Here is a 10,852-nt window from a genome sequence, read left to right on the forward strand (position 1 = left end):
GCCGGGACTTTACTTTTGCACGTGTCTAGCAGTTTAGTGTCTTAATTAGGTCTTCAGTTGTTCATGATTTCGACTTATGTGGTGGCGATGACGGTGGCAAATATATTTTCTCCATATCTTTCCCACAAGCAATGGTTCTCTCGGCTTTCGGTGTTGAATCTTGGAAGCGGTGTCTATGCCTGCTCAAGTCCTTTGGATCTGGACTGGCGCTTCATGCATCTTTGTGTTGGTGACAGTAATAGTCATCTTCTTCCTATTCTTTGCGTGGTGGTGTTGCAGGCAACTAGTCGCTACGATAGAAGGTCGACCCTTGGGGATCGGGGTGATCCCCCCCCGTTTTTGCGGCGGCGATGAGGCGAGGGCCTACTTTTGCCCCCCTGGTGGTCCATGCTCATTCTCTGTTGCAACGGTGCCTTCTTCCCGTTGTTGTGAAGCTCTCACAAGTTTTATTCAGGAGATGGTTCAGCTTTAGGGTTTTCTATCTACAGATGGCTTCTACGATGGCGGGTCCTTCTCTAGCACGTCGGTGCAGCTGGAAGCACGACGACTTCCGCACCGCAGGATACATGATCAGGCCGGCTTCGAGGATGGAGCGGCAACTACAGCCTGCCTTCGGCTCGTACTGGAGATTAAGTTTGGTTGGCTATCAGAGAACATTATTACAATTTCCTTGTTTTTTGAGATGGCTTGTATCGTTCGTATAAATCCATAGTCGAATGAGAGAGAAAAATAGATACACACTCAGCGGCCAAGTTAGTGCAAGCAATTGTGACGATGGGCCCATAAAAAAATCATGGTATACTATGGACCGTGCTTCTTGGGAAGGTGATGCAGCAGCAGTGTAGCAGTGCAGTGCACGCTGGAGCAGAAGCCTTCAAGACAAATTCTTGGGATTATCTCTGTTCAGAGTAGCGTCCACAATGACCTTCTGGATAGACCTAAAGTTGTGGCGTGGCACCGAACCCGGACAGGAACCCTTCTCCCATCCAAAGCGTGCACCTCGACTTCACCAGTCCACCGATGACCGATCTCTTTCGCCAAACCCAACCGAACTTGTGAGTGGACGATGGGGAGGAAAAGGCACAAAAATGTTGGGGGAGGTGCCATGTCCCTGTGCGGAAAAAGGAGGCCGCTTCGGCATGGCTCGAGCTCGACCGGCGAAACGCCCAGGTCAAGCACTCCAGGGGGGGTGACGAGGTCGGGGGCCTACTACTTGCGCAGAGTGTTTGCTGGTGCCTTGGTGTGGACTGGAGACCGGTCGGCGGTCGGTGAAGTTGGCAAAGGCGATCCGATCGGGCAGGGTACAGCTCCTTCGCTGGCTTATTCGAATCTCCCGTCCCATGTGAACCGCGCGCCTCTTTACAGCAGCGGTTCCTCCTGGGTCCTGGCTCATCGATCCTGTCACCGTGATGAATTTCCTTGATTAGGCTGTTCTCTCACTTTGACTGATACGCGTACCTCCGGTCCGTGGATGGATAATGTGCGCGGTTTGGTTTGGTTCGGCAGTGTCAATTCAAATAGATTTTGTTTGGTCTTCTGTTGTTGGGACAGCGTTGTCTTCTTTCATAAACGTGCATGTTGCTTGCAACGGAGGGAAATTGACGGGGGCAGATTACCAAGACAGGGCATTGTTATTTCTTACTCCAGCTGATGATTAAGATATTTCTTTAGAAACTAGATTAAGCAAAATTATATCTTCCGGTGGGCAGGGTCCTCCCTATGGTGGATAAGGGACGGCCATCTGAAGCTGCATGACTTTTCCTAGCCATCATCATGCATTGTACAACGAGTTTTGGTGTGCTAACAAGGGAGGGGGGCTGTCTCTAGTGGTTGGCCGGAGAAAAGTTTAGATTCATCATTTCAACAGTTGCCGGGCTTTTGGGGCAGACCCTGAGATAATAAGGGCAAAATGAGCGACCCCCTAGTGCATACGTACTTCCCTTCCGAGAAAGGCAACACGAAATTTGGGTCCAGAAAGGGACATCAGAACGGTAAAGAAAATGATCTTTTCTTATGGGCGAGCTAACGTCGTGTAACTAACATCACACTGGACGACGAGCTATGTTAAAACTTACTTAGGTTTTTGCGAGTCATTCTTCGGCTCGGGAGCACCTACGAGTGAGACGTGCAGTCGCCGTGCAGCTAGTGATTAGTCAAGTGCTGCTCGATTCGACTGGCAGTAACCATGGGCATTTTTTTTAAATATAATTGTAACCGTCGGCATGGTGAAAAGTTATTTCCGCGTATTTGCAAGTTCGCATCGTCGTCGCCGGCTCGGGCGTTCGGCCTAAGGGCTGTCGGATGTGCGCGTCTATGGGAACGTATCTGGTGCACCAAGGCAATTGCTGCTACCGGTGCACCGGACCATGTTGCACAATTAAAATTGTTAAAAAAAATCTGGAAAAAATTAATGTATCGATACAACTTCAATGTATCTTGTCACAAACATTCAAATCAAAAATCAAAACAATGGTCAAGATACAAAAATGACAAATTCGACTTCGATGTGCTAATGGGCCAAAACTGAAGCCCAGCTTGTGTTATGTACTATTCAATGTCAAATTTGTCCTTTTTGTATCTCGAGCTATGTTTTGAATATTGATCTAAATTTTTGTGACAATATACATTCAAGTTATGTCAATGCATTAATTTTTTCAGATTTTTTTGAACGTTATTGAATGTGCAACGGACGACCGGTGCACCGGTAGCACCAATTGCCTTGGTGCACCAGATACATTCCCGTATATCTCGCCTTCAGGGAGTCTTTTTTTTAGGTGTACCTTCAGGGAGTCTGGCTTCGGAATCGCGAAGGGGCGAGCGAGCTGGGCCGGCCCACGAGTGCGGGAGGCTACAGCCTCTTTTTCCTGATTTTTTATTTATGTTTTCTGTTTTTCTTTTTTCCCTTTTGTTTATACTTTTTTAAATATATGTTAAAAAATGCTCTTTAAAAAACATTTGAAAAATGTTGAACAAATATTAAAAAATGTTGAATTAGTATTTGAAAAGTGTTGAACAAATATTTGAAAAAATGTTGATCATGTATATAAAAATATTAAATAAGTATTTCAAAATGTTGAACAATTATTTGGAAAATGTTGAACAAGTATATATAAGAATGTAGAACGAAAAACAAAAAGAAACAAACAAAAACCAAAAAATGAAAAACGAAAAAGAAACAAAATAAATCAAAGGAAAAGGAAAATGAAAAAAACTGAAGAGACAAATGAAAAACCCGGACAAGAAAAAAGAAAATGTTGAACAAGTGTTTGAAAAATGTTAATCAAGCATTTGGAAAATGTTAAATGTCTATATAAAAATGTTGGCCATGTATTAAAATAATGTTGATCTTTAAAAAAAATGTATACAGGAAAACCCATTTTTCAAAAACCAGTAAAATTTGTATTTGAAAATAGAGAAAAAAAAGGATAAAAACAATGAAACGGGGAAAAGGAAAGAAAAAACAGTGGAGAAAACTGGACCATGTCGCCTCAAGTAAGGCGCGCCATATATTTCATAAATAACCCCACAGTAGCACAGTGGTTAGCCGCTCTGGTTATTACCCAGGTGACATGGGATCGAATACCCCTGCCCACGCACTCCTAAGTGCAAACTATCGTCTCGCTTGATGCCAGAAATAGTTGTCGGATGGTGACTTCTCTGTTCAATCTTCTTCAAAGGGCTATAGTAGAAATAGAGTGTCCCCAATTTCAAAAAAATGCCCGTGAACTCAAAAGATGCTTGTGATCCCAAATAGTCCGCTCATTCAATAAATGTTCGCGAACTTCAAACTTTATTTCCGAATTCCAAAAACTATTCGCCATTCAAAAAAATTCATCATTTTCAAAAAAATTTGCGATTCAAAAAAATCACAAGTTAAAAAATTCAAAATATATTTTTTATCATGAATTTTAAAATTAGGATTCTTTGGAAAAAATGTTCACGACTTTCAAATAAATGTTCGCAAATGTCAAAAAAATATTGACGGATTTCCAATTTTTTTCTACAATTCAGAAAATGTTGACAACTTTTAAAAAATAATGGAAAATTTGAAAATTATCCAATATTTTAAAAGAGGTTCAAAACTGAAATATTCTTCATGATTTTTTTAAAAAAGTTTTATAATATAAATGTGAATTTGATAAAAGAAGGGAAAGAGAAAATGAAAAGGGGAAAAATGGTTCATTGAAGATTATAGAACCTCCTGAGAACCGGTGGAAAAATCCCCAGAATGGATTGGCCCATGCGGAGCACGATGTGCCTGGGAGTAAACCTGATCATTCCCTGGGCCTGGTCGGCTTCGGGCCTGGGCTTGGCAAATCCCAATGAAAAAATCCCAAGCCTGAGCCCGGCCCGGCCCAGCCCAAATCACATGAACAGTGGCACTTTTTAATGAAATTAATAATGTTTGGGATATTATATTAATTTATTATACCTTTATTTTGAATAAAAATATATATATGGCCATTTCGGGCTTTCAGGTTGGGCTTTGGGCCAGAAAGTGGAGCCCGAGCCCGGCCCGAATGTCGGGCTTCGGCTTTGGGCCGGTTTGTCCATGAACATGTCTAGCTGGGAGGGGGTGGGGGTACACGATTGATGGCATTCCCTAAACGGCGCCCGTTGCGCACGTTACAGGCATGGGTGCAAACGGGCGCACACCTCCCGCGGCACACTGGGCTGGCCCATTACGTGTTTTAATTTTGTGTCTTAATCCGCAAGAAAAGGGCGCTACCAGGATTCGAACCACCTACCTCCTCCGTAAAGGAGGGCTAGTTCAACCACGCGACCACAGGACAGGATATGGTTACGCTTTAGTTTTTCCGTCTAATATTCGTTCTACTTCCTTTTTCCTTTTTTTGTTTTCCTTTTTAATTTTTTCGTTTTCTTTTTTCTCTTCGTCTTGGCACGATGAATTGGATCGCAAATACATGAACATTTTCTTCGAATCGACCAACTTTTTTCAAAATCTATGAACTTTTTTTAAAATTTTGATGAACTTTTATTCAAATTCGATGAACAATTTTTGCAATTTGATGAACTTTTTTCGAATTTCAATGAATTTTTTCAATGTCAATGAACTATTTCAGATTTGTTGGTTTTTTTTCAATTTTAATGAATTTATTTTCAAATTCGATGAACTTTCTTCAGCTTTTCGTAAACTTTTTTCCAAAACCGATGAACTTTCTTCAAAATCATGACCTTTTTTTCAAAGTTGATGAAGTTTTTCAAAAACCGTCAACCTTTTTTGAATTTTGATGAACTTTTTTGAAAATCGGTGAACTTTTTTCAAAACTGATGAACCTTTTTTTAATTTTGATGAACTTTTTCCAAAAACGATGAACCTTTTTTGAATTTTGATGAACTTTTATTTCAATCGGTGAACTTTTTTGAAAATCGATGAACCTTTTTTTTCATTTTGATGAACTTTTTCCAAAATCGATGAACCTTTTTGAATTTTGATGAAATTGTTTTCAAAATTGATGAACCTTTTTTGAACTTTGATGAACTTTTTTCAAAATCGATGAACCTTTTTTGAATTTTGATGAACTTTTTTCAAATCTGTGAACTTTTTTCTCATGATTTGTGAACTATTTTTAAGAATTGATAGACATTTATCTTAAAATCGTGAACTCTTTTTCAAAATCGATATTTTTTCAAAACAAATGAACTTTTCTGTAATTCATGGACTTTTTCCAAAGTGTTTTTAGGAAAATTAAAAATCAAAGAGCTACAGTAATTGTTTGTGTTTGCAATAAATTACGCGACTACCAATGTACTTATATATTTTCGCCCTGGATTTGGCCAGTAGCGCAAAGTAGGTGCGGTGGTAAACACACTCGTTCTCCCTTATTGTGGCGTGATTTCGATCCTCGACGAGAACGATTTTTGCGGTTGTTTTTTTTTTCCCGCTTTTTTCTCGCTACCGCTGCGCCAGTTAGGACCTCCCACGATTGATTGCTATTCCGCGACCTACACAGGGAATATGATTTGCCTACTGGAAAAAAGGAGATGGTCGTTCGTCCAGCCTGGGAGAGTTCCAGGATAGGTTATGTGTATTGGCTAGGTTATACAGTTTTGTTTTGTTTCGGCTAACCGAACCTACCAAATGTTGTTCGGCTGCGGTTGTTTTTTTTTTCCCGCTTTTTTCTCGCTACCGCTGCGCCAGTTAGGACCTCCCACGATTGATTGCTATTCCGCGACCTACACAGGGAATATGATTTGCCTACTGGAAAAAAGGAGATGGTCGTTCGTCCAGCCTGGGAGAGTTCCAGGATAGGTTATGTGTATTGGCTAGGTTATACAGTTTTGTTTTGTTTCGGCTAACCGAACCTACCAAATGTTGTTCGGCTGTGGAAGGTAAAAACCGGATAATTTGTACCAATGAGAAAAAATGGTTTCGGTCCAGTATCCGGTTCGTCAGTTTTTATGCCCACCCTAAACAATGAAGACCCTGTCTAGGGGACTTGGTTGTATTTTCTTCTTTGTGCAACATTTTTTGGCTTTCTATGAGGACAATGTTTCTTGATGGTTCCTATGCTTTCTAATAAAATTCTCATGAATTTTCATGAAAAAAAATCTACAACAATTAAAAGGTTCATACTTTTTTAAAAAATAACATTTAAAATGTTCACAATTTTTTTAAAAAAGTTCACCAAATATTTTTAGAATGATCGCATTTTTCAAATAATGATCATGTCAAAACAATGTTCTCAAATTTCAAACATTGTTTTTTTCTCCTCCATAAGAAAAGCTCTTCTCCTCCCGTCGGCGGTGTCGCCGATCCGTCCTATCTCCGATGGCCTCTAGGCCATGGAGGTGCGCAGGACCTCGGCCCCCCCGCCGGCAAGAGGGACCCCCGTTCTCGTTCTTGTTAGATTCAGCATCTTGGTTGGGGTTGTGTGTCGGCGACGATGTCCCTTAATAGGAATAATGTCTCCCACATTCTATCCCCGTCTCGATGGTGCATCTAGTATCATCGGAGGGTGTGTGGAGGTTTGTCTTCGTCGGATCTTGCGGCATTCGGCCGGTGCTGGTCTTCAGTGGATCTATTTAGATCCGGTATTCGTTCGTCTTTGTTTAGGCATTTACAAGTTTGATCCTTCTGCTCTATGATTTTCTTCATCGGCGATGGTTGCTACTCTGGTGCGCTGGTCCTATGATGCGTTATCACGACGACTTCCCGACTGTCTACTACAATAAGGTTTGCCCGGCAGCGGCGAGGGAGGGGCGATGACGGCGGCGCGCCTTCGGCTCGCTCTAGTGCTTGTAGTCATCGTTGGGTGGTCCACGAACATGATTGTAGTTTTTATTACCTCTATTGTTCTTTGTACTGCCATGATTGAAGATAAATAGATTGTAAGTTTCTCGCAAAAAAAGAACATTGTTCAATATTTGAAATAAATATTTTTTCGTGTTTTCTAAATGAATGAAAAAATGAAGTGAAGCCCATAGATAGGAAACAATAGAACACCAAAACAAGAGGGAAACCACTTGCTATGCTGCAATCCTGGATGCGCCCGAGGGCGGGGGAGATGGGGTGGATTTGGTGTAATTTAAGGTATGGTCAGACTGCCTGGTTTGACGTGGTGGACACTCTTGGGCCTCTCTATATCGGATCCGGCTTGCCTGCTCCCTTTCCATGTTTTCATCCGTACTTACACTTCATCCTACGACTGTTTTTTTTTCTTTTTCCTTCCTAATCTAATCATCCCCTGATTTTAACGAGGTGGGCCTGGGCCTTATTTTGTTCCATTGAAATCAAGTCACGTACGCGGTAGCACGGATGAGCGCACGCGTGGGGCGCAGGCAAGTCTCGTCCCTCTATATCCATCTCAGATTTGGGTTTGATATGAAACGGCATCCGTCCGGGTATGGTTTTTTTGACTGACTAGTGCCCGGGCCATCCAGCGGGGCGTATAAAGAGGGGTAGGGGTGGGAAGTCCGGTTGTAGACGCTCTTATACAGTAGCACACCTTTTATCTTTTAAATCCAAGCAATGCTCTCAATTTTCTAGCGTCAACGATCACATGCATGACAGTGAATTAAGGACCAAGCAAAACTCCTGGAAAGATAAGCAGCAACTTGTCAGTTGTCACAGGTACACGCATGCAACGAATCATACATATATTCATATACGTGGCGAAATTTCGACCTCGTGACTTCATTACCCCTTCCTTCATAATCTTGACTTAAACCCAAGAATTCGCTTCCAGTATTTTCATTTAAGCTTTGCTCCTCTGTCATCCACGGATCCACCCATAGGAAGATAGGAAAGAATAACCCCCCATTGCTCTTTGTTGACTTTACATGAACAAGGAAACCAGAAGATAAACATCTAGGCCTCCTTTGCTTTGTAGGAATTTCATAGGATTTCTATAGAATAGGATTTACAAAGGAAAATTTCCTTTGAAGCCCTTTGATTTGTAGGAATGGTTTCCTATTTCTATGTAGGATAGGAATCAATCCTTCACATTTTGAAGGGAAAAAAACATTAGCTAAGACTCAATGAAAAAATTCCTATTATATGCATCAAATGACATCTCTTTCTCTATAAGAATTAAGATTCATGTTATCTCATTTTCTATGATTTTTCTATATCTATAATATTTCTATCCTATGAACCAAAGGAGAAGAAGGAAGGAATCCAGCCATGGCCGACAGTGTCGCCATTGGCGATAGCATAGCGCGTTACGCAGGCCGTCAACCCCTCGGGATTGGGGAAAAGTCGGCACGGGGACGTGGTAGGGCCCGACGATCCTATTCCATCCGCTCCCGTGCCCCGTCCAGACTCCGGAGTGTCCCCACACAATAATACACCGCCGACGGATTGTATCCCTCCTCCCCTGCTCTGCCGCTGCAGCTATAAATCCCGACCCCGATCGATCGATGGAGATGTGGAAATATCGGGTCGTGGGATCGGTTGCTGCCCTCCTCTTGCTACTCGCCATCGTCGTGCCGTTTACTCAGACCCAGACGCAGAGCGCACGGGACAAAGCTGCCATGGCGGAAGACGCGGGGCCGCTGGTGGGAGGCATCAGTGACTCGCCGATGGGGCAAGAGAACGACCTCGACGTCATCGCGCTCGCCCGCTTCGCCGTCTCCGAGCACAACAACAAGGCCGTAAGCCCTCGCTACCCCCCCCCCCCCCCCCCCCCCCCCCCCCCCCCCCCCCCCCCCTGTCTCTGTCATGTCCATCCCTGTGAGTGAGGTCCAACTGAATCTGTGTTGGACAGCCGGGCTGTTGGATCCACAAAGCTTTGGTTACAGGCCCTTGTTCACTATTACACCGATCTAAGTTGAGTTCGACCGCTGTAAATCATATGAATCAGTGTGATTTGATCTGAACCATGATGTCTTTTTTCGCAACAAAAAGAAAAATGAAGTATAGTACTCCGTCCGTCCCAAAATAAATGTCCCTTAGTACAACTTTGTACTAGAGACATTTATTTTGGGATGGAGGGAGTATTTGGTAGTCAGTCCAACTACAGTGCTCCTCCTATATTTACCTGATTTGTATTTGTATTTGTGCTAATGATTGTCCTAGTACGTTTCTCGCCATGACAATGGAGGTTTTTAGTCCGATTGATAATTTTGGTGCTGCCCCTGTCGCAGAATGCCCTGCTGGAGTTCGAGAATGTGGTGAAGGTGAAGAAGCAAACTGTTGCTGGCACGATGCACTACATTACAATCCGGGTCACTGAAGGTGGGGCCAAGAAGCTCTATGAAGCTAAGGTGTGGGAGAAACCATGGGAGAACTTTAAGAAGCTCGAGGAGTTCAAGCTGGTGGAGGACGTTCCAAGCGCATAACTCATAAGGTAAGATTTCCCTCTGTTTCACACTGAATACCGTCGAATAAAATTGCGTCTATTTCATGCGGCAAAGTATCAAGGTTGATTCTTGTTTCAAGAGCATATCATCTCAGCTGTGTTTGCCCTGGTTGAATCATGCAGGCTGTGAATAACTATGTCCATAAGTTTCTTTATTATTGATCATCAGGACACATGATGTTAACCATGAATTACTAGAGATTATTAAGACACATGATGTTTAGAACCTTGTTCGCCATTTGTTTGTAGAGAATTGATTTGTTAATCTAAATAATTTCAGGCGCGTCCCAGCTTTGCAAGGATCTGCAGCTATGGTGTTGATGTAGCTATCTATCGGACATGGTTTAGCGTGTTCTCGTGTAATATCAAGAATAAGTCCGCTTCTTGCAAGTTGTTTTAACCACATCTCTAAATAAAATTCTCAGTATTATTGTATTTTGTTTTTCCTTTGATTGACTTGTTTTACCCTGGGCAGCAATTAGCATCACATTAGCCTGCCCATTATATCTGACCATTAGAGTTTGAGATGGTTTAGCTTAAAAAAAGCATAATTATTGCAGTTGATTTAGCTTTGCCTGATATGGTTTCTCCAGTATAAGAGGGATAGCCGCACTGTGATGTTCGAGCTGCGGCCAGGGATCCAGGAAATAGCAGCGAGCAGAAAAGAAGTAGGAAGTAGGAACTGGCTGCTTATTTGATAACTGCATTAGTGTAGCAATGATACATGCATGAAAGAGGAATGCAAGGAACATTCAGGTTGTTGGTAACTGCTTAAGCTTCGGTGAGGGAGGCAGCTAGGGTTCCCCCTCCTCCCCTCCCACCGCCGCCGGCCTCGCGCCCTGCCTCCGTCTCCTTCAGCCCTCCCCCTTCCCCTGTCCAGATCCGCCTCCTCGGGAGGTGGCCTGGGCGGAGCTCGAGCTCCTCACCCGCGGGCCCCCTCCTCCCGCGTCTCCCCCTGCCGCTGCCGGCGGACGCCCTCGGCGCTGGCCCGGGTGGTGCCACCGACGGCGGACCTTCTTGTCCCTACG

The 10,852-nt window shown here is 43.2% G+C and overlaps 1 protein-coding gene across 1 annotated transcript; it reads left to right on the top strand.

Annotated features, from left to right (window-relative positions):
• Positions 1-8,821: 8,821 nt before the first annotated feature.
• LOC125545061 (cysteine proteinase inhibitor-like) lies at positions 8,822-10,259 on the top strand. Its single transcript, XM_048708919.1, has 3 exons — positions 8,822-9,117; positions 9,610-9,812; positions 10,105-10,259. Exons 1-2 carry the CDS (start codon positions 8,884-8,886, stop codon positions 9,802-9,804), a joined length of 429 nt encoding a protein of 142 aa, XP_048564876.1. The 5' UTR covers positions 8,822-8,883; the 3' UTR covers positions 9,805-9,812; positions 10,105-10,259.
• Positions 10,260-10,852: the final 593 nt, after the last annotated feature.

This window comes from Triticum urartu, chromosome 3 (genome assembly GCF_003073215.2).
Source record: "Triticum urartu cultivar G1812 chromosome 3, Tu2.1, whole genome shotgun sequence".
NCBI lineage: Eukaryota > Viridiplantae > Streptophyta > Magnoliopsida > Poales > Poaceae > Triticum > Triticum urartu.